The 25,897-nt window shown below is 36.0% G+C and overlaps 1 protein-coding gene across 10 annotated transcripts in view; it reads right to left on the reverse strand.

The window, feature by feature from the left end:
• Positions 1–25,897, reverse strand: part of SMG7 (SMG7 nonsense mediated mRNA decay factor) — a 93,740-nt gene that overhangs the window by 46,055 nt on the left and 21,788 nt on the right. For 7 of the 10 annotated variants that reach the window (XM_030302265.1, XM_030302271.1, XM_030302273.1 and 4 more), the window contains exon 2: positions 10,497–10,633. The exons of the other annotated variants lie outside the window; for them this stretch is intronic. In XM_030302265.1, coding sequence (XP_030158125.1) covers positions 10,497–10,600 — 104 coding nt within the window. In that variant the 5' untranslated portion in view covers positions 10,601–10,633. The remainder of the gene's footprint in view (positions 1–10,496; positions 10,634–25,897) is intronic. 10 annotated transcript variants of the gene reach the window in all.

The raw sequence follows: 25,897 nt of genomic DNA on the forward strand, positions 1-25,897 counted from the left end.
ACCGAAAGCAACAAAATACCTACAAATAAACTTAACCACAGAGGTAAAAAACCTATACTCTGAAAACTATAAAACATTAATGAAAGAAATTGAAGATGACACAAAGAAATGGAAAGACACATGCTCATGGATTGGAAGAACAAATATGTTAAAACATCTAAACTACCCAAAGCAATCTACAGATTTAATGCGGGCCCCACCAAAATACCAACAGTATTTTTCACAGAACTAGAACAATCCTAAAATGTATATGGAACCACAAAAGACCCCAAATAGCCAAAGCAATCTTGAAAAAGAAAAGTAAAATTCCAGATTTCAAGATATACTACAGAAAGTTGCAGTAATCAAAAAAGTATGGCACTGACACATAAACAGACACAGATCAATGGAGTAGAATAGAAAACCCAGAAATAAACCCACAATTATATGGTCAATTAATCTTCAACAAAGGAGGAAAAACTATACAATGGGGAAAAAAATGGTGTTGGGAAACACCAGCTCCAAAAAAATGGAGCTGGATCACTTTCTTACACCATACACAAAATAAGGTCAAAATTAGACTAAAGACCTAAATGTTGAGACCTGAAACCATAAAAATCCTAGAAGACAGCACAAGTAGTCATTTCTCCAACATCACCCATAGCAACATTTTCTAGATATAGCTCCTAAGGAAAGGGAAATAAAAGCAAAAATAAACTATTGGGACACATCAAAACAAAAAGCTTCTGCACAGCGGAGGAAACAATACACACACACACACAAAAAAAAAAAACAAAAAAAAACCTAAACTAAAAGACAAACTACCGATTGGGAGGAGATATTTCCAAATGTCATGTCTGATAAAGGGTTAGTATCCAAAATATAAAAAGAACATAAACAACTCAACACCAGAAACACAAATCATCCAATTTAAAAATGGACAGAAGGCATGAACAGACATTTCTCCAAAGAAGACATAGAGATGGACAAAAGACACATGAAAAGATGTCAACACTGGTGCATCTAGGTGGCTCAGATGGTTAAGCGTCTGACTCTTGATTTTGGCTCAGGTCATGATCTCATGGTTCATGATTTCGAGTTCTGCACTGGGTTCTGTGCTGACAGTGCACAGCCTGCTTGGGATTCTCTCTTTCCCTTTCTCTGTTCCTCCCCAACTTGTATGCTCTCTCTCTTTCTCTGTCTCTCCCAAAATAAATAAACTCAAAAACAAAACAAAAAAAGATGTTCAACATTGATGCAAACCAAAACTACAATGAGGTTATTACCTCACACCTTTCAGAATGGCTAAAATAAGAGGGCACTTGTTGGGATGAGCACTGGGTGTTGTATGGAAGCCAATTTGACAAGAAATTACATTAAATAAATAAATAAATAAATAAATTTCTTAAAAAAAAAAAAAAAGAATGGCTAAAATGAAAAACACAAACTGGTGCACCTGGGTGGCTCAGTCAGTTAAGCATCCGACTCTTGGTTTCAGCTCAGGTCAAGAACTTGAAGTTTCGTGAGTCTGGGCCCTGTGTTGGGGTCTGTGCTAGCAGCATGGAGCTTGCTTGGGATTCTCTCTCTCCCTCTCCCTCACTCGTGTCTGTTTCTCTCAAAATAAATAAACTTTAAAAAAAAAAAACCACAAGAGGGGTGCCTGGGTGGCTCAGTCGGTTGAGCATCTGACTTCGGCTCAGGTCATGATCTCATGGTTCGTGAGTTTGAGCCCCGTGTCGGGCTCTGTGCTGACAGCTCAGAGCCTGGAGCCTGCTTCAGATTCTGCATACCTCCCCCACTCTCCGCCCCACCCGCTTGTGCTCTGTCTCTGTCTTTCAAAAATGAATAAACATAAAAAAAAAAAAAATTAAAAAAAAAACCCACAAGAAATAACCAGTGTTGGTGAGGATGTGGAGAAAAAGGAATCCTCTTGCACTGTTGGTGGGAATACAAACTGGTGCAGCCACTGTGGAAAACAGTTTGTTGGTTCCTCCAAAAGTTAAAAAAAGAACTACCCTATGATCCAGTAATCACATTATTGGGTATTTACCCCCCAAAATACAAAAATACAAATTCAAAGGGATACAATGCACCCCTCTGTTTACTGCAGCATTATTTACAATAGCCAAATTATGGAAGAAGTCCAAATGTCCACTGATAGATGAACGGAGAAAGAAAATGTGGTATAATATAATGTATAATGGAATAGTATTCAGCCATAAAAAGAATGAAATCATGCCATTTGCAAAAACATGGATGGAGCCAGAGAGTATAATGCTAAGAAAAGTAAGAAAGACAAATACCATATGAGTTCACTTATATGTAGAATTTAAAAAACAAAAACAAATGAGCAAAGAAAAAAGAGACAGACAAACCAAGAAACAGACTGGTAACTATAGAAAACAAACAGATGGTTACCAGAGGGAAGGTGGGTGGGGGGAAGGGTAAAATAGGTGATTAAGAGAACACTTATCATGATGAGCACTGAGTAACGTATAGAATTACTGAGTCACTATATGGTACACCTGAAACTAATGTAACAATCTATAGATTGTTAACTATAGAATTAAAAACTTAAAAAAGAAGAATGCCATATATCCTATTCTACCCATGTCAAAAGAACACACTCTTCCAAAACACACACACACACACACACACACACACACACACACACACACACACAAACAAAAAATACAACATCCTACCGGAGCACTAATTTATGAAACTTATACCGAGAAAGCCAGTGCTAATTATATGCATCTTTACTAGACTCAACAGTGTTTTCATTCTGTCCCTGCAAAGTTACAAATACATTTTACTATGCTTCCAGACATTAGCTAAAAAGTTTACACTCAAGTATACACAAGATATCTTATACTTAAGAATCATGTGTCTAAAGGTTATTTTCTCATTTCAAGCAAGATCTGCTTGTAAGTATCATTTCAGTATGCTACCATCTGCCTAATGAGGACACCAACTTTCTTTCAAAGATTTTATTGAGCATATTACAGGAACTATTTACAAACAGCCTGTTTCTCTTAGAGGCTGTAAAATAAGATAATTAAGTCTAATAATGTCTAATGTAAAATCTAGCTATTCTGGTAGCAGGCTTCCACTGATAAACAAAGATCAAAATTTTACTTTATATTTTTATATACTACAATCTGTCCAAGAGAAACTGTAAAACTAAAAATTCAAGCACTAACAAAAGTGCAAAAACGTGATAAAAATTGTCTGACAAAAATGTTAAAGCATCTTGAAATCCCAGGAGTTTTGGTTCCTCAGTATGACAAGAGTAAAGAGGTGCTCATTCTGTGCACAGTTCTCTATTAGTTGTGAAAGAGATACATTAATGACTAAAATAATCTTGCTAAATTGAATGGATGAAAAGATAGCTAAATGGAAAATCTAATAACCTGAAGATGTCGAGTATTACTCCTCTTCTATAAACAAGGAAACTGAAGTTCTGAAATGTGAAACAATTTGCCCATAGTCACAAAGCAATTAGGTAGAATTAAGTACAAACTTAGTTCTGACTCTGAAGTCCAGTAATTTCTACTTCTTTCAAGTTAGAATTTAAAAATTCTGTGACATAAAAAGCTAACATAGACTCTGTCAACTAAACACTAACATGTAAGTCACCTCGCCTAAATTAAAAGATTTGTTAAAATAGAAAACAAAATTCTACCTGAGATTTTTAATAAAAAAGACCACAAGAAGTAAAATTTATATTCCAGTACAGCAGTCAGACTATGGGTGAAATTCCTTCCTTTACTCTGAATCTCTTTTTGTAAATAAACTTTACTGGGACACAGTCATGCCCATTCATTTATGTACTGTCTATGGCTGCTTTCTGCTACAAGGGCAGAGCTGTGTAGTTGAGACAATGACCACATGGCCCACCAAGTCTCAAATATTTATTACCTGGCCTCTTTACAGTAAACTTTGCATCTCCTGCTCTGGGGAGTACCTGATCAAAAAATAAGAAGTAAAATATCTATTAAGTTCTCAAGCCAAATAGTTTTTCCCTATGAGGAATCATCAATAGTTTCCTTAAAGATCTATTTTTATTAATGTTGTAATCTTGCCACAAAGAGAACTACATTAAAAAATACAGTCTCATGTAACAAACAGTAAAGTTACTATGTGGAGACCATGCTATATTTTTGATGGCCTTAATCTGCAAACTGTTTAAAAACCCTGTTAGGTTTATATACTATTATCTACTAACTCTTCTTCTTTCCTGTGTACCAAAAGTACCCATTTAGACAGGAGAGAGGGTTAAACTGAGAATTATCTCACAAGAGGAATCCCTATCTTCTCCTTACACAATTTTATTTTTTTCATATAGTATGTAAGAAACCAAATCAATAGATGTGATCTTATACCAACTGCTTTCATAAAGACTGGTAACATAATTGGCCATTTGATTATTTTACTTCACTAGGGAAAGCTACCACACCTCAACTGACCTACTGGTTTTGCTGAAGACTAACAATGTTAAACATTAATATAGTTTATGGCCAATGCTTATACAAAGTGAGAGAGTGTTTAAATGTTTTCTCTTGGTAGAAGGCTCTGGCAACATGAGTTGTTTTTTTTTTTTTTTTGGAGTTTATTTTATTTATTTATTTATTTATTTATTTATTTATTTTTAATATATGAAATTTATTGTCAAATTGGTTTCCGAGTTGCTTTTTATTCTTACTTTAAGCAGAAAGAATTAATGAAAACAATGAATGAACCAAAAATTCAAACATTAAAAATCATCACTCCTTCAATAATAAAATAACACCACTAAATACTTACAAAATACAAAGCTTTCAAAATACTGAATACATTGTGTCCGTTCTACTAAGAGAAAGTAAGCACTTCTACCAAGCAATAAGAAAAAGTCATTAAAAGGCTGAATAAAATCTGAAACATTCAGTGATAAACAAATGCACTGAAAGCTAACAACCTGAAACAATATTCCTGGAGACTACATGATCATCAAGATCTATAAATACATTCAATGTATTCCAATGCACTAGGTACTGAAATAGCCAACGCTATATATAGCACTTATTATTGTCAGACAATGTTCTAAGGGCTTTATATAAATTATTTAATCCGTATTATGTACTATTACTGCCCCCACTTTATAGATGAAGAAGCCCACAGAAATAGAGGTTAAGTAACACGTCCAAGGTTAAGTCAGCATCTGAACTCAATCACTTTGGTTCCACAGGGTAACTCCTAACCATTACATCATAGTTCCTCCTATACAAGATTTCACAGAAAAAAAAAAAAAAAGTAATATTTAATAGAAATAGCCCACAAAACTGGGGCTTTCAATACTTAAACATCTTACAATGTTTTTTATAATGTTGTTAGAGAAGAAAACTCTAAAAGTGATGGCCATCTTCTTTAACAAACACCTTGATTATACATAGTACTTACAATAACAATGCAAGATAACATATATAATAAGATAATCTTTGTTAAGAACCGATATTAAAATTTGTGATTGAAAATATAAGATATCTCAAAATCAGGGGCAGACACAATGGAAGAGTCCTTCGACCTGAATTTCCAACCCTGTTTCTCTTATGAGCAGAACACAGGAAAATAAGCCAACATCTTCTAAAACTCATCTTCAAATAAGCCAACATCTTCAAACTCAGTTGCTAAGGAAAAGTGAATCAGCTTCTTTTGTTTTGGGAGGGAAGGCTAAAATATTTTTTTTTGAAATTTAAACAAAAGCCATGGTAGGTTTTATTTCAAGTTAATATATTTGCTTATCTTCATAGAGTACTAAGGAGTATTTGGAATAATAACAGTATTCATCAATTATAACCATCTACATAATTACATATCATAATTATTTGTACAAAATAGGCCAGATACTGTAAGGTAAGTGTGAGCCTACACATGCAAGCACACAAATACACAATCTACAGATCTCTAAGACATCACCAAGTCTCATAGGATTAATAAAAAGTAAATCATACTGCTCTACTTTTGAATTTCACATAGAAAAGGGTATCTAGGGAAGATGCTGCTCCTAAAGGGGCTTGTCTCAGTAAGGAACAAAAACACTAATTTGCTTTCTCTCTGTGGCACTTTACAGTTTGTCATGAATTTTCAAGCCTCCTGACATTATTCCAATGCTCTACATTACAACATTTATCCTAAAATTCTATTATTTGAAACTGTGTATCTAGTTTGATTAAGGGCCAGTCCTCTCTGGAAACATCAAAGGATAAGAAGTTCTTCCAGGCAGAGAAAATAACACAGTAAAGATAGCTAAGTCAGTGAAGGTGGGAGACTGGAACATAGAACATAAAATACACGGTAAGAAAATACAGGAGATGACTGGTGAACCAAGGCAGACAGCAGACTGTGAGACTTTACATGACACGTTAAGGAGCTCAGACCTCTGTCTTTTAAACAACAGGACACCAGTGCCAAGTTTTAAGCAGGAGCACACCACTGTCAGAACTTCATTTTTAAAAGATTACACAACATTCATGAAGATGGATTTTATTTTTTTTTTAATTTTTTTTTCAACGTTTATTTATTTTTGGGACAGAGAGAGACAGAGCATGAACGGGGGAGGGGCAGAGAGAGAGGGAGACACAGAATCGAAAACAGGCTCCAGGCTCTGAGCCATCAGCCCAGAGCCCGACGCGGGGCTCGAACTCAAGGACCACGAGATCGTGACCTGACTGAAGTCGGACGCTTAACCGACTGTGCCACCCAGGCGCCCCATGAAGATGGATTTTAAAAGGGCAAGTCTGGAAGGGAGGAAGTGACCATACAGATGGAACAGAAAAACCTAGACTCAAGAAATACCTGTTAATAAAGTCAGTAGAAGGAAAGACAAAGCTGAGAAAACAGTCCAAATCATTCCCAGATTATTAGCTTGGACAGCTGGATATATGAGAAAGTAAGGGGTATAAGCAGGAACTTAGAGATTGTCAAGCACAGAGGAGCCATTAAGACTAGGGATACACTGCGGGAGTGACCAGCACACTGATGGTAGTTAAACCTATAAGAAAAATGTAATTGCCCAGAATGGCAGAAGGGAGAATCTAGCTCTCAATCTTCATTTTTTAATTTGAGTATAGTTGACACACAAGGTTACATTAGTTTCAGGTTGTACAACGCAGTGATTCAACAACTCTATTTGTTACACTATACTCAGCACAACTGTAGCTACCATCTATCACTGTACAATGCTATTACAAAACCACTGACCATATTCCCTACGCTATACCTTTTATTCCTGTGACTTAATCTTTCCCTAACTGGAAGCCTATATCTCCTTCTCCCCTTCACCCATTTATTTTGCCTGGCCCTCCATCCCCTTTTTTTCTGGCAACCAAGTTTGTTTTCTGTATTGATAGGTCTGATTCTGCTTTTCGTTCATTTATTTGCTTGTTTTGTTTTTGTGGATTCCACATGTAAGTGAAATCATATGGATCCTCAAAAAATTAAAAATAGAAATACCATATAATCCAATAATGCCTACTGGGTATTTACACAAAGAAAATTAAAACACTAAACTGAAAAGATGTATGTATCCTTATGTTTATTGAATCATTATTTACAATAGCCAAGATAAAGGAAGCAACCCAAGTGTCTATCAATAGATGAATGGATAAAGAAGATGTAGCATGTATACACAATGGAGTATCATACAGCCACAAAAAAAGGATGAGATCTTGCCATCTGAGACAACATGGATAGACCTAGAGGTTATTATGCTAAGTGAAGTCAGAGAGAGAATGAGCTACACTCATTTTCAAGGGGCAGATTTACTGTAAGGACTAGAAAGTGGGTTGGATTTGGTGAAATAAAGGTCAATAATAGCCCTGTCAGAGAAGAGACTATGTCAAATTGCAGGGGGCTGAGGAAAAAATAAGTAGTAGTAGTTTAGGTCAGTTCTTAAAATGCTAAGCTGTGAAGAAAAAGGGAAGAGAGCCATGGTAAAGACAAGTTTCTTTTTTATAATAGTAGGGCCTTAAACATGTTTAAAATGAAAAAATGAAGCTAGGAGAATGGAATAGGTTGAAGACTTAAAATGAGAACAAAACTGATAGAGGATAATTCTGGAAGAGATGGAAGGAAATGGTAATGTGAATAGTAAGACAGGAGGCCAGACTGTCTTTGAAAAGGAGGCAGGATGAAACTGGAGGAATGTAAGGTTAGATAGAAATGTGCCAGAACAATAAGGGAGTAGTGTGGGATGAGGCGATGTCAAGAGAATTCACAGCTACACACACTGCATCACTTTCAGAGATAAAGTAGGAGATGAGATCAGTGTCTGAACGTAAGTGGGAGATAAACTAAGGAGAATGGTGAATCTTTAGGATAATTACAAAATGAATAGGAAAGGGAGGCTTACCAAAGGCAAAGAAAAGAGTTGAGAAAAAGTAATGAGAGATGTATGGATTAGACACAATGAAAAAAATTAATATGAAAACATATACAACTAGTAAACGCAAATTAAAACAGGTAAATATTTTTACTCTAAATAGTCAAAATGACAATAGCCTTAATGATGGCAGGTACTACTTCTAAGCAACTCAGTATAAAGTGGAAGATATGAGGACATATACAGATGATTTCAATACACTATGGTTGAGTACAGGGATAAAGATATATGCCTACAGTTCAACTACAGAAAGAGCCAGTGGGAGTGAGGAAGAAGATAAGTGTTCAGGGCTGTATCTCTAACACCTAAAATAATGCCTGTTATACGATAGCTGTTCAGTAAAATTTTGTTAAATTAATGAATGGTAAAATGTGCATCATACAGAAAACAATTTTATGCAACGGAAAATGATACAGAATAAAAAGGACTTAGGTCTGGAGCTTCTTTCCAAGAAACTTCAATTTCTTCATCTGTAAAACAGGGAAACAAACTCCCTTTCAGAAATGAGAAGTAAATAAGACAACCAGTAAGTTACATAAAAGAACCTAAGTGAAAACTCTAAAGGGAGGACTGCACTCTGATTATAACACCAATACTTCGGGGCGCCTGGGTGGCTCAGTCGGTTGAGCGTCCAACTTCAGCTCAGGTCATGAGTTCGAGCCCCGCGCCGGGCTCTGTGCTGACCGCTCAGAGCCTGGAGCCTGTTTCAGATTCTGTGTCTCCCTCTCTCTCTGACCCTCCCCCGTTCATGCTCTCTGTCTCAAAAATAAATAAACGTTAAAAAAAAAATTAAAAAAAAAAATAACACCAATACTTCAATGACCAAGTTAGTTTTGCTAATCTGGTTTCTGACATAGGATCCTTTCTGAAGCAGCACACAGGATTGAAGAAGACAACATTCCAAGATGGGCGTCAAAAATCCTATGTTATCTACTACCATACAATGCTAAATGACAAAAGAAAGAGAAACTTTACATGTCATGAGGACCATATTCTTAGTATGTACAGAAAATGAAACCAGAGGTAGATACGTCAAAGCTGCAAAATAATTTGTTATTTTCTTTTTTGCTTCTCTCCAAACATTAGTTTTGATATAACTTAAATACATTTTAAATACTGGACCTAATAACACATCAAGCAACCTACAAAATACAGTAATATCATGGTATTGATGATAGACACTAAACTCATCTGTTAAGAATTAACAGCCTAATTCATAGTACTTTGATCATTTAATATTTGCTAGGTCCTGTTTACATGCTTTCATATATTATTAAATCTTTAATTCACAAAACAAATCTATCAGGTTAAGTAGTAAGATTATCCTCATTTTGCTAATGAGGAAACAAGGACACAGAGTGGTTAAATAACTTGCTGAAAGTGACATAAACAGAAAGTGGCAGAGCTTAGTCTGGTTCCAGCAGGTCTTCTGGAATGGATTGGCTATAGGTGTCACCGTCAGGGTATCAACTTTTAGAGGCAACTATCACTTCTCATTTAAAAGTCCCATCTCTGAGATCAGATACCTTCACACATTCTGTCACTGTAACTGTCATTACAAGCTGCAGTGACAGTTTCTAATTCACCATGTGGTTAGAGAGGTCTTCCCTAGCATGCAATCATTTACCTATTTCTATACACATTGGGAGGCTGGACTGCAGACACAGAGAACTAAAAAGAGCTGATGATCCCTGCACTCAAATGAACTGCTATACATGTAACTCAAAACACAGGAAGTTTCATACTAAAGGAGAATCTAGAAAACGGATCACATGTACCTACACTTATCATAAATATTCAAAGACCTCATACATAAACATAAAAATGTCTTATATTTACGTTAGTAAATGTTTTAAAAATTTCCTTCAACTACAAGATATAAGTGCTCATGACAAAGTAAACATATGCCAAAGTTCTCGTGAAGCCACATAAGTTAAAAAAAAAAATTAGCACTCCCCACTCCCATCCTGGCCAATATCAAATGCTTCACAAAGTCTCTAACTCTTCTATTAGTGCTCACAGAATATGCATACTTTAACATACATCTCTAAAAGGAATACAAACATGAAGAAATCCCTTGTAATTTTTATCCTACCTAATATTACTTGATTTCAGATGCTCCTCTGATTTCAAGTTTCCGGTCCTCATCTGGGACTTAAATGAAACGTTTTCTCCCACAATGACTATCTGCAAGAACATCCAATTTCTTAAGGTAGAATGGTTTAAGACATTCTAGACAGAGGAGAGGAGGAAAATATGAGTTAACCCACAATAACAGAGAACTCCTTCGAAAAAAATTATTTTCTCTTTATTTGAAATGATTTAATGTAAAGGCAAATGAAAAATACCAAAGCTTTTATCTTTCTATATTAAGTTTCTTAGAATACACATTTTAAAATTGTTTTGCATATTTCTAAAATTTTAGTTTTAGATCTAAATGTTATTTAATCTCCCTCTCTCTATGAAACCTGAGTGATCTCTATTAGGACAAACAAATACCAGTTACCCAGCAGGGTTTTTGTAGTTCCAAGGTGAGAGTGCCCTGTAGAACACAAGAGCAGATGGTTGGTCCAAACCAGACTGCTTACCAAAGGAAAAACATGTAAAGCAATTAAACCACAATTACAGGTGGTATGAACGTTTAGATTCTAAGATTCAGCTAAAAATGCAGGTTTTTAGATCTTTATTAACTCACTGAACAAAGATTTAGTCATGTTCATGTACTACATACAGTGTGAATAACTGGGTATACAATGATGAACAAAACAGATATGGTCCCTGCCATGGATTTAAAATTTAATGTGGAGACAGACCCACAGGAAAGAGGAGGGCAACAAAGGGTAGTGGTTAATAGCATGGGTGTGTCACATTGTCTGCACTTAACTGCAGCTGGGAGTAAGTCAAGCCACAGGAAAAACAGCAAAATTCCTTAAGGACATCAATTTAACTCAAAGATTTGAACAAAGCAATTTAAGTAAATATTACTGGCTACTGATAATTGCTTACATTTACAATTACTGTGTGGCAGATTCTGTGCTCAATGTTCCATAGGCATGATCTCAAAGAATGGGAGTATAATGGAATAGTCAGGTGTCTTGTATTCACAACTGTGTTCAAAGCAAGCTCTGCCACCAACTAGCTGTGTAACCTTAGGAAATTCACTTCTCTATGCCCCAGTTTTGTTAGAAGTAAGGAGATAATAAATGTACCTACCTTACTGAGATGTTTTGAGGATTAAATGAGATAACAGAAATAAAGCAGTTAGGCCTGCTATTTCGTAAGCCCTCAAAAAATATTAGCTATTATGGTCATTATTATTATCATTATAGTTATTCTTAGCCCTCCCAACAATCCTAAGATAGAAGTGCCATTATTCTCATTCTATAAATTAGGAATTTGAAGCTAAGAACTCACAAACTAATCAATTCTAGAATAGAAGACAAAGTTATTAATAATATTTTAACAATAAAACACCAGTCTTAAGAGAAATTTCAAACATGCAGGAAGTCTATGTGGACCTTGTCTCCTTACTTCCAAAGCATGTATTTAATTTCTGATGACTTTAGTGGTACTTTAGTGGAAAAACCCTGAGAAAATACCCATGCTAAAACCCAAGCTCCTTAGCATAGCATGTGAGGTCCAGAGCTCTCCATTTTATACTTTATGACCTAATAAAACTAAAATTACTTTAGTTTCATAGCTATTGTGCTCCTCAGTATCTTTATTCATGCTCTTTCACTCAACCTGGAATGCCCTCCTTCTTCCCTCCTTGTCTGGTTAACCCCCTTTTTTTTTTTTAATTTTTTTAAAATGTTGTATTTATTTTCAGAGAGAGAGAGAGAGAGAGAACGAGCAGGGGAGGGACACACACACATACACACACACCACACACATACTCACACACCACACACACACACACCACACTCCAAAGCAGGCTCTAGGGTCTGAGTTGTCAGCACAGAGCCCCACACAGGCTTGAACTCATGAACCACAATATCATGACCTGAGCCAAAGTCGGATGCTTAACCGACTGAGCCACCCAGTTGTCCCCACTCCTCTCATTTAAGACTCAGCAACTTCTATAGGAGGGCTTTGGCTTGGCCATGCACCCCCAGTACAATCTTAATGCCCACTTCTTTCTCAGCATTCGTAGCACTGTGACGAAGTATTTCTTCAACTACAGACTGTTCTGTGCAACTCTGTATATCCGGTGCCTAACAATGCCTGCCAACTAAAGTGTATCAAATAAATTTATGTTAATTTGGGCTAAAATAGTCTCTCTCGAAAAGGCCAATACTCTAAAAATTCAAAGTTTCTGAAAACTAACAGTAGTCTCAAAAGTCTCCCAGGAAAAGAGTTTGAAAGATTTTTTATCTGATAACCAGGAATAACATACTTCCAAGTTCAGAAAAATCTACCATTTTATATAGTCAATTAGAGAAGTTCATGGTCATTTACTTGGCTGTCTGAAATTCAGATTGTTTTCCATGCACTGGGATCTATAAAGTACATACAATACACTAATATTTCTACAGAAATACAAAATCCGAAACCTCAATAGAACATGGATAAATCCAACAACCCAAATGAGTTAAATTTAGATTAAGCCATTAACAACTGGAAGACTATTTCCCCTCATCTCACTTTTACATTAGATGAAGTATGCAAAACAATGGTTTTCAACTCTACTGGACAATGCGTTTGGAGGGATAAAAAAAAAAAAAATGCATTCTATGTAACAACTCTGTACCTTCTGGAAATAAAATACAAGATAATATTAAACTATATAATACATTAGAAATGAAAACTAAATGCCTTTTAAGTAAAAAAAAAAAAAAAGGAAAAAACAATTTTTAATAAAATTAGCACCTGAATATGTAAATGAGCAGGTAAGACTATCTTTGAAGTTATTATGAAGTAAATGCTTGCACAGCATTTACTTTTGATGGTAAGAGAAGGTAAGAGAATTCCAAACAAAGGCAGAACAATGAAAGCCAAAATATGATTAGACACTAGAATTAAAACAAGTATCAATGTAATAATAGAGTAGATTTACTGGAAATGGCAATAAGAGAAAAAAATGACATGGGGCAACATAACAAGACAAAATACAAAGAGGTGATTTGAAGAAAACAAGTATGTAACTATACCCTTTGATAGGTGACATGGAACAAAAACTAGATTTGAAAAAAGAGCAGACAGCCTTTATATAATGTAAAACACCATATAAATTAAGGTCAAACAAAAATAAAGTACTACTTCCCAATGTGGAGTAGGGAAATAATATGTGAAATGGACAACGGACAAGTTAATTAACTCAAATAGCTAGCAAAAAGATACGGTCTGATTTAATTAAAGAATCTATAAATAATTTTTTTTCACTTTTTATATTTTTTATTTTTATTTATTTTTCAATATATGAAATTTATTGTCAAATTGGTTTCCATACAGCACCCAGTGCTCATCCCAAAAGATGCCCTCCTCAATACCCATCACCCACCCTCCCCTCCCTCCCATCCCCCATCAGCCCTCAGTTTGTTCTCAGTTTTTAAGAGTCTCTTATGCTTTGGCTCTCTCACACTCTAACCTCTTTTTTTTTTTTTTTTTTAAAGAATCTATAAATGATTACAGTACATATAGTATTCTCTACTTCTTGGTGGTCTCTGAAATTAAAAATATAAGATATACAAAAATCAAATCTGATTTTTCTACCAAAAAGCCATTATTTACTTCATATCTCCAGACATCAGTTTCACCTAGTCAGGTTCCTTCTTTATTATTTTCCTATCTGACTGAAGAAAGGGGTGGTATATTAAAATCAAATAATTTAACAAATAATATTTAATAAATTAACAGGCCACAGAGTGCCTATGGATGATTGTTATGTTATATTAATGGCTCCCAATGAATCACACACCACTTGGCAACTGCACCTTATTAATTCCTTCACACACTGATCCTGGACTGGCCATGTGACTTACTTTGGCCCATTGTATTTTACCAAATATGATACAAACAGGCTTGATAAACAACTGTGTGTTTGAGCCTGCCCTTTTGCTACCACCACACTATGTTATGAAGTTAATTAGGATGACAGACCACTTGGAAAAAAGAAAACCCAGTTTTCCTACCTATCACAGCCATCGCAGTTGAGGGTCCAGACATATGAGTGAGGTTGTCTTGGACCATTCAGGTCAGGCTGAGCCACAGCTGACTGAGTCATCCAACTTCATCTAGATGGTCTGAGACATGGGAAACCTTTGGGATTTTGAGCAAAGAGGTGAAATGATCTAATCTAGATTTTAACAGGTTCCACCTGCTGCTATATTGAGAATTAACTGACTTGAAGTAGTTGGCAGTAGTGAAGATGGTTGTGATCAGACTCTGACCAGCAACAGCATTTGCTGAATGAAAAACACAGAGAAAGAATTAAAGAAATAACTCATGGTTTCAGCCTAAGTAGCTTGAATTATGGATCTGCCATTTGCTAACAAGAGGAAGATGATACAAGTAGGTATAGGAGGAAAGAAGAGGTCCATTTTGGGACAACAGTGCCTCCCACATGGTATTATATAGATAAGCTCTTGCTACTGTTTTTGATAACAATGGTAACTCTGAGATGATTATTATACATCCAAGACAATGAACTGGTAGGTAGGTAGAGTCTGGGGTTTAAAGAAAAGGTTTGGACTACAGATATTCATTTGGGAGTCACCCGCATATAGGCATACTTCCATTTATTGTGTTTGCTTTAACTGTACTTCACAGGTTACTGTGTTTTTTTACAAATAGAAGGTTTGTGACAACCCAGCATCAACCAAGTCTACTGACACCATTTTTCCAACAGCATTTGCTCTCTTTGGGTCTCTGAGTCACATTTTGGTAATTCTCACAGTATTTCAAAACTTTTTCAATATTATTGTACTTGTTATGATGATCTGTGATTAGTGATCTTAGATGTTATTATTGTAATTGTTTTGGGGCACCACAAACCATACCCATATAAGACAATGAACTTAATAAATGTTGTGTTCTGACGGCTTCATCAACTGGCCATTCCCCCATTTCTCTCTCTCTCTCTTTTGGTTTTCCTATTCTCTGAGACACAATACTGAAACTAGGCCAATTAATACCCTACAATGTCATCTAAGTGTTCAAATGAAAAGGAAGAGTTGCACATCTCTCAGTTTAAATCAAAAGCTAAAAATGATTAAGCTGAGTGAGGATGGCATGCTGAAAGCCAAGACAGGCCAAAAGCTTGTACACACACACACATACACACACACACACACACACACACACACACACACACACACAGTTCTTGCAGGAAATTACAAGTGCTACTCCATTTGTAACACACAAATGATAAAGCAAAAGAGCCTTATTGTTGATGTGAGAAAGTCTGAGTGGTCTAAATATATCAAAGCAGCCACAACCTTCCCTTAGGCCAAAGCCTAAACCAGAGCAAGGCCCTAACTCTCTTCAATTCTGTGCAGGCTGAGAGGTGAGGAAGCTGCAGAAGCAAAGTTGAAAACTTAGCAGAGTTTGGTTCATGAGGTTTAAGGAAAGAAGCCATCTCCGTAACATAAAAGTGCAAAGTGAAGCAGCAGGTGCTGATACAGAAGCTGCAGCAAGTTATCCAGAAGATCTAGCTAAGATAATTCATGAAGATGACTACACTAAGGAAGACTTTCTATGTAGACAAAAGAGCCTTATATTGGAAAAAGATGCCATCTAGGACTTTCATAGCTAGAGAGGAGAAGTCAATGCCAGGTTTCAAAACTTCAGAAGACAGGCTGACTCTCTTGTTAGGGGCTAATGCAGCTGGTGCCTTGAAGTTGAAACCAATGCTCATTGACCATTCCAAAAATCCTAGGGCCCTTAAGAACTATGCCAAATCTACTCTGCCTGTGTGCTCTATAAATGGAACAACAAAGCCTGGATGACAGCATATCTGTTTATAACATGATTTACTGAATACTGAATTAAGTTTATTCATTTTTTTTTTGAGAGAATGAATGAATGAATTAATTAATGAATATTTCAAGCAGGCTCCACAATGTCAGCACAGTGCCCAACACGGGGCATTGGTCTCACGACCATGAGATCATGACGTAAGCCAAAAAAGTAAGGGTCCAGACATTTAACCGACTGAGCCACCCCGGCATCCCTACTGAGTATTTTAAAAACCCACTGTTGAGACCTATTGCTCAGAAAGAAGAAGAGCCACTCAGAAGAAAGATTCCTTTCAAAATATTACTGCTCACTGGCAACACACCTGGTCACGTGAGAACTCTGGTGGAGATGGACAACAAGATTAATGTTACTTTCATGCCTACTAACACAACATCTGTTCTGTAGCCCATGGATCAAAAAGTAATTTGGATTTAGACTTTTTACTTGAAAATGTATTTCATAAAACTATAGCTACCATTTATGGACTCCTCTGACGATCTGGGCAAAGTCAACTGAAAATGTTTTGGAAAAGATTCCCCATCCTAGATGTCATTAAGAGCATTCAAGAGTCACATGAGGAGGTCAAAATATCAACGCTAAAAGGAGTCTGGAAGACGCTGATTACAACCCTCATAGATGACTTTGAGGGGTTCAAGACTTTAGTTGAATAAATAACTGCAGATGTGGTGGAAAGAGCTAGAACATGAGATTTAAAAGTGGAGACTGAAAATGGGACTGAATTGCTGCAAATCTCATGACAAAACTTGAATGGATGAGGAGCTGATTCTTACGGATGAGTGAAGAAAGTGATTTCTTGAGATGGAATCTACTCCTGGTGAAGATGCTGGGAAAACTGTTGAAATGACAACAAGGGATTTAGAATATTATACAAACATAGTTGCTAAAGCAGCAGCAAGGTTTGAAAGGACAGACTCTGATTTTGAAAGAAGTTCTACTGTGGGTAAAATGCCATCAAACAGCATCACATGATACAGAGAAATCATTTGTGAAAGGAAGGGTTAATCAATGTGGCAAATTTCATTGTCTTATTTTAAAAAACTGCCAACCCCAACCTTCAGCAACCACCACCATGTCAGCCAGCAGCCGCCAATATCAAGGCAAGATACTCTACAAGATATTCTACCAGCAAAAAAAATTACAACTCACTTGAGTTCAGATGATGGTTAGCATTTTTAGCAATAAAATAATTTTTCAACTAAAGTGTGTACATTGGTTTTTTAGACAAAATGCTATTGTACACTTAATAAACTATAGTATAGTGTATATATACTTTTATATGCCTGGAAACCAAAAAAAAAATTCATTTGACTTACTTTACTGCAATATTCAATCTACTGTGGTGGTCTGGAACTGAACCTACAATATCTCCAAGGTATGATATTGTATGAGAAGGGAACAGAGCAGTAAACAGACTGAGAACTAATAGCCAGAGAGTTAGGAGGAAAATTTAAGATTTTATTTCTAAGTAATTTCTATACCCCATGTGGAGCTCAAACTTACAACCCTAACATCAAGAGGTGCATGCTCTACTGAGTCAGCCAGGTGCCCCAGCAGGAAAATTTGTTGAACATGGTGTCCTAGAAGTCAAATGAAGAAAGAGCTTCAAGAAGGGGCACAGAATCAATAAGTGTTGCTGATGCATCAAGTACAACGAGGCCTGAGAGCTGACTACCGGACTTAGCAATGTGGAAGCCACTGAGGGTCTTGTTAAGAATGATTTTGGGGGGGCGCCTGGGTGGCGCAGTCGGTTAAGCGTCCGACTTCAGCCAGGTCACGATCTCGCGGTCCGTGAGTTCGAGCCCCACGTCGGGCTCTGGGCTGATGGCTCAGAGCCTGGAGCCTGTTTCCGATTCTGTGTCTCCCTCTCTCTCTGCCCCTCGCCCGTTCATGCTCTGTCTCTCTCTGTCCCAAAAATAAATAAACGTTGAAAAAAAAATTTTTTTAAAAGAATGATTTTGGTGGAGAAGTAGAGGCATAAGCCTATGGTTTGACTTCAATAGAAAGTAGGAAAGGAACTGAGACTAAAACTGAGTTTAGACATCTTTATAAAGGGAATACAGGCAGAACTGGAGGGAGACATGAGGGTCAAAAGAGTTCTGAAGATGGGATACATAACCGGCTTTTAATGGGACAGAATGGGATAAACAACATGGGAAGGACTCAAGGGAGAAAATAAAAGGATGAAAACAGTTTCATAAATGTCACAGGGGTCTGTTTAAATACTGCACATGTTTAAAAGGGGAAAAAAAAGTCCTTGAATAAAAAAAGAATAAAACATAAAGTGAATATATAAAGAAGGAAAGTCAACTAATAATTATTGAGGACCTACAAAATGGCAAGTAAATCACATAAACCATTCCCACTTTTTCATAGCAACCTAAAATAACTACTATTTTTCCAATGTATAAATAAGGCTCAGAGTTAGGAAACTTGCCCAAGATCACAAAGATAAGTATGTGCTATGACTAGGATTCAAATCCAGGTATATGAGAATTCTAGAGTCTAAACTTCTTCTATTCGTTATTCCATGATTCATGACAGATTTCAATTTTCAACAATTCACAAATTCAAAGCTAAATTGTGAATATTTTATTGTTTATGATTTATTCTGAGCTTCCCTTTTTAACAACATAATTCCCATCCATATCTTTTTTCCCTTAAACCTAAAAGACTTATCCAGGAAATGTTCCCGGTTTTATCCTCTAGTATAGTTTCTATAGATGTTCTGTCCACCTCTCTTTTTCATCATAGAAAATAAAAACATCAATTTTTAGAGAATTCTGATTAGTAAGACAACTTTCAGATAAACAGGTTTACTATATTTTCTTGCATGAATTATACACGAGAAATGAATGCACACAGACTTCAGTGGCAACCGGAGAATGTTCCTGGGAGTGAGCCTAAGTCATCACTGCTACAATATTCCTTATGCTTAGGGCCCAAAGTTACTCATAGAACAAGTTTCTGAATATATGATTGAAAAAGAAGGGGAGGGGACAACTTCATGGACAAATCTTCGGTCCATACAGTTTAGATAATATCAAACATAAAGTAAGATCAAACAAATTTTATTATACTCTCCTATCCTGCTCCTCTAAAATATAAAAATCAAGGATATGTCCTGGCCTCTCTATTATTCCTACATTACTCAAATCTAGTTTTTAAGTGTCTTTGCTAAACAAGTTGCTAAATGTACAGTAACATTACAACTTGATAATATATCTATATATATATATTTTTAATATTATTTATTTTTTGAGACAGAGAGAGACAGAGCATGAACGGGGGAGGGTCAGAGAGAGAGAGGGAGACACAGAATCTGAAACAGCCTCTGGGCTCTGAGATGTCAGCACAGAGCCCGACGTGGGGCTTGAACTCACGGACTGCGAGATCATGACCTGAGCCGAAGTCGGTCGCCCAACCGCCTGAGCCACCCAGGCGCCCCTTCAACTTGATAATATATTAACAAAATCAGTTCACTGGACAACAGACCCCAAGAAATTAAGAGTTTATATCAAATCCAGCTCATATAAATTATATAAAAAATATTTGAAGAAATGACAGAATATTTTTCAAATTTGATTGAAGTTATAAACCCACAGATCTAAGAAGCTCAACAAACCGTAAGCATTTAAACACAAAAGAAGACCATACAAAAGCACTGTAATCAAATGGCTGAAATTCAATGATAAAGAGAAAATTTTCAGAGCAGGCAGAGAAAAAAATACATCATTTAAGGAGGAATAAGGATAAGATAATGCCCAAATTCTTATCAGAAAAAAATTAAGCCAGAAGATAATAGAATAATATCTTCAAAATATTGGGGAGGGGGGGTGGAGAAGGCCTGTCAAACCTGTAACTATCTATCTAGCACAAATATCCTTTGAAACTAAGGTGAAATGATGTCACATTTTCACAAACACAAAAGCCGAGGAAACTGATGTCAGCAAATCAATTCTGTAGGAATATTAAAAAGGAAGTTCTTGAAGCTGGAAAAAAAAGACAAAGGTAATACACAGAAACCTGGAAATACACAAAGAGATGAGAATGCCAGAAAAAAAAAATTTAAGTAAATACAAAATAAATTTTTCTCCTTGTTTTAATTTCCTTAAAGGTTGACTAACCTTTAAACAAAATAACATGTGGTCTAGGGTTTAAAACAACATACAGGGGAAAAAAGGAGGGGATGGCACCTTAACTGGTTCAGACATGCAAGTCTTGATCTTGGGGGTCATGAGTTTGAGTCCCACATCGGGTGTAGAGATTACTAAAAAAGTAAACTTCACAACAAAATAAAACACAGAAAGTGTTTGACATTAACAGTATAAACAAAAGGAAAGGAAAATGAAATTATACTGCTTAAAATTTTACATTAAATATAAAGTAGTACAATAAAAAAAGCATAACGTAAATCCCAATGCACACAAAAGGGGGAGGATACCTAATAAACCAACAAAATAGATAAAATAGAAACAGAAATAAAGAAAAAATAGATAAATCTACAATTATTTGGAGCTTTCAAAACTTCTCTCAGTAACGATAGAACAAATAGGCAGAAAACTAGTAAAATAAACCAATACTATCAACTAAACAGATCTAATTGGCATTTATGAAACATTCTACCCAACAGAAGAATACATGTTCTTTCAAGTGCACATGGAACATTCACCAAGAGGGACCATAATGCAAACCACAAAATAAGTCTTCAAAAAATTAGAATCACATAACTATAAGTCAATATAGAAAGAGAGCTGGAAAAATCCTCAAGTTTGGAATGAAATAATACATTTAAAAAAATTTTTTTAATGTTTATTTACTTTTGAGAGACACAGAGACAGAGTACGAGTGGGGGGAGAGCAGAGAGAGAGACACACACAGAATTAGAAGCAGGCTCCAGACTCCGAGCTGTCAGCACAGAGCCCTATGTGGGGCTCGAACTCATGAACCGTGAGATCATGACCTGAGCCGAAGTTGGACGCTCAACCGACTGAGCCACCCAGGCACCCCAATATTACGTTTCGTTAATAATCATGGGCAAAGAAAGAAATCACAAAGGAAATTGGAAATACTTTAAAACTGAAACGAAAATGGAAACACATGATGTATAGGATGGAATGAAGGCAGTGCTCAGAAAACTTTTTATGGCTTTAGATGCTTACATTAAAATAAAAAAAAGGTCTAAAAGCATTAATCTAAGGTCTATCTTAAACTGTAAAGAGTATATTAAACCAAAATTAAGTAGAAGAAAATAATGAAAAGTAAAAACAAAAACAGAAACAAGTAAAAGCTAACTTTAAAAGATCAATATAATTCTCCCCAAACTTATCTACAGTTACAAACAATTCCAGTCAAAACCCTAGCAGGCCGTTTTGGTAGAAACTGACAGACTGGCTTTAAAATTTATCTGGAAATGAAGAATCTAGAATAACCCAAACAATGTATTCAAAAGAGAATAAAGTTGGGAGAACTTACACCACCCAATTTCAAAATTACTTTAGAGCTGTGATAATATAAACAGTATAGTAATGGTATAAGAAGATATATATAATCAATGGAACAGAACAGAGTACAGAAACAAACTCATGTACTCATGTATGTAGGTACATGCATATGAAATGTATCTGTGTGGATAGCCAATGATTTTAAACAAAAGTGTCAAGGCAATGAAATGGGGGAAAATGATGTTTTTCAATGACAGTGCTGGAATAACTGGGTAAAATTTAAAAACTGGAAAAAATTAACCTTAAAAAATACATCACAAGATACACAAAAATAACTCAAAATCATAGACCTAAGTCTATAAATTTCTAGGAGAAAATCTTCACTGCCCCAGAGCAAAAAAAGAGTTCAATAAAGGCAAGATTCAATAAACAAAAAGTAAACTGATAAATTAAATTCATTAAAATTTAAAATTTCTGTTCCTCAAAATCATTAAGTGAAAAGGCAAGCCAGACTCGGGTGTGTGAGTGTGTGAGTGTGTGTGTTCTGTATGTGTGTACAAAGGATTTACATTCAGAAATATAAAGAGAACTCAATAATAAAGCAATCCAATTTTTAAATGGGCTAATGATCTAGACGCCTATACAAGGAGATACATAATGGCCCGTAAGCACAGGAAAGCAGCTCACATCTTCAGTCATCTGGGAAATGTGTATCTACAATAAAGTACCAATTCGTACTCAGTGGAATGATAAAAACCAAAGGACTACCAAAACCAAGTGTTGTAGTTGAGGATGTGGAAGAATTCGAACTTGTCTACAGTGCTAGTGGACGTATAAAACGTTAACTGCATTGGGAAAAAGTTTGGTAATTTCTTGTTAAATTACATGTGTCCTTACTATATGACACAATGATTCCACTTCTAAGTATTTACCAAAAGAAATGAAAAATGTCCACAAAAAGACTTTCACAAAATGTTTCTAGAAGCTTTAGTCACAGTAGCAAAAAAAAACCAAAAACCCAAAGGTTCATCAAAAGGTGAAGGGATAAAAAACTGTAGTATAACCACACAACGGAATATTACTCAGCAGCAACCAGAACACAACTAGTGATGCATGCAACAAAGTGGACTGATTTAAAAAATATTATGTCAAGCAAAAGATTTCAGACACAAATAGTACATACTGTATTATTCCACTTATGAAGTCCTAGAACAAGCAAAATTAATTTATAGTGATACAAATCAGAACAAGGATTGCCTGAGGCACAGAGGGACAAAAAGGGTAAGGACAGACTGTAAAGGAGTCTGAGAGAATTTTGGGGGGATTTGGAAATGTTCTATATCTTGATTAGAGCAGTGGTTAGAGGATATATGCTCATAAAACTTCATTAACTGTACACTTAAAATGAGTGCATTTTATTTCGATTACCTCCAGTAATGTGATTTAAAACAGTATACACCCTATGATCATAATCTGATTAAAATACATTATCTACACATTACATAAAATGCACATTCTATATTCATAAAAATGACTAAATAGCGTGAACAGTATTGGTGGCAATTTAATAATACAAACTTTCTCACGAGTTAACAGTAAGCGCCCCAATAAGAGCTTTTCTAAGTCCTCATACTTCTTTGAATAGTATTCAATACTATAGTGTATCTGCATTTTTTTCAAACTTCAGCCTACATCAGAATCTCTGAATGCTTTTGAAAATAATACCTAAACTTAAGCCCCACAGTTTCTGATTCAGCAGGTCTGAGATGGGACACAGAATTTGTATTTCTAACAAGTTTCCTGGTGATGCTGATGCTGTTGGTCTGAGGACGACACTTTGAGAACTACTGCATTAGAACAACCCCTTGTCATTTCTTGCTTCTTTTTTCTGCTTCCACCTATATAGAGTGGCAAAGTCATTAAGAATGAAACACCTAATCATCAGGGAAATGCAAATCAAAAGCACGAGATATCACCTCACACGGTCAGAATGGCTAAAATCAAAAACACAAGAAACAGTAAGTATTGATGAGGATGTGGAGAAAAAGGAACTCTCATGCACTGTTGGTGGGAATGTAGACTGGTGCAGCTGCTAGAAGACAGTATGGATGTTCCTCAAAAAATTAAAAATAGAATTACCATAAAATATTTACCCAAAAAATATTTAAACACTAAATCAAAAAGATATATACACCCCTATGTTTACTGAAGCTTTATTTACAATAGGCAAATTATGGAAACAGCCCAAGTAGCCATGATAGATGAATGGAGAAGGAAGATGTAACATATATATTACATATACATACAAACTATATGATGGAATACTCAGCCATAAAAAAGAATGAAACATGGATGGATCTAGAGAATATACTGCTAAATGAAATACGTCAGTCAGAGAAAAAACAAGTATCAAGTGATTCCATTCTTATGTGGAATTTAAGAAAAACAAAAGGTGGTGTGATCTTACAGTTCATGGGTTGAAGTCCAGCATCAGGCTCTGCACTGATAGTGCAGAACCTGCTTGGGATTCTCTTTCCCTCTCTCTCTGCCCCTACGCTGTTTGCAGGCTCTCTCTCTCTCAAAATAAATAACAAGAAGAAGGAGGAAGAGGAGAAACAAAACAAATGAAAAAACGAGACAAACCAAAGGAAAAAAAAGGGAGGCGCCTGGGTGGCTCAGTTGATTAACAGTCCGACTCTTGATCTCAACTCAGGTCTTTTTTTTTTTCTAAGGTTTATTTATTTATTTTGAGAAAGAGAGGGAGGGGGAGGGAGAGAAAGAGGTGGGGGAGGGACAGAAAAAGGGAGAGAGAATCCCAAGCAAGCTCCAAGCCATTGGCACAGAGCCCAACGCAGGGCTCGAACCCACAAACCATGATGAGATCATGACCAGAGCTGAGATCAAGAGCCACATGCTTAACCAACTGAGACACCCAGGCACCCCTCACAGGTCAGGTCTTCATCTCATGGTCATTCAAGACCTGCGTTGGGCTCTGCCCTGGGTGTGAACCCTACTTAAAAGAGAGAGAGAGAAGGAGAGAGACCAAAAAACAGACTCTTTTCTATAGAGAACAAATTGATGGTTACCAGAGGGGAGGTGGGTGGAAGGATGGGGAAGAAAAAAAAAAAAAAAAAAAAAGAATGGAACTTGACCTTGTTACCATCTGGGACCTCTTCCCTAAGGATCTCACCCTGATACCCATACAGCTCTATCATTCCTTCCCAGCTTGTGGATTCAAGTGTCACCTTATTGAAGACAACTACAAAATCAATTATTTCCAACTCAGCTCATGGTATGTCTACATTCCAATTGCCTATTTGGCATCTCTGTATGGATATTCATTAAATACTCCCACCCTTCAACACCCATACTTCTATTACCTATTTCCATGAAAAGTGCTACCATTTCGCCACAACCAACTTCAATATCATCAATGACCTTCCCTCTCTCCCTTCATATGTAATCAGTTACTAATGCCCCATTGGTTACAACCATGTATTCTCTCCTAAGTATTTCTCAGTATCCTGATTCAAACTTTCATTATCTCCTACATGAATTTTGGCAGTTTCCTCAAATGGTTTCCATGACTTTACTTGCATAGAGTTCCCAAATATATGATACTAAACAATTTCAAACACATCAATTTCCAGACTGAAAACACTAAATCAATTTCCATTTAACCACAAAGCTCAAACTAAGTACACTGCCAGTCAGTATGCCCCTATTTAGTTTCTGACCTTGTCTCCTACCCCTTCATGAACTATGCTCCCAATGCTTCTGACTCTTCTTGTGTTTGTTTGTTTGTTTGTTTGTTTGTTTATTTATTTATTTATTTATTTATTTATTTATTTATTTTAGTAATAAACACTGTATTTTCTCTACCTGGAATATCCTTCTTCAGTTCCTAACAAAAGTCTTCCTATTTTCGGGAGATTATATACCCTTCATAAAATGTTCTAAGACATTTTTGTGAAGTCAGCCCTCTGATTTGTACCTCTTAATCATGCATACTACATCCTAACTTGTTATTTCTTCAATTAATCTCTGAAAGTGCTACTCATACTATAACCCCAAACCT

This window comes from Lynx canadensis, chromosome F1 (genome assembly GCF_007474595.2).
Source record: "Lynx canadensis isolate LIC74 chromosome F1, mLynCan4.pri.v2, whole genome shotgun sequence".
Classification (NCBI taxonomy): Eukaryota; Metazoa; Chordata; class Mammalia; order Carnivora; family Felidae; genus Lynx; species Lynx canadensis.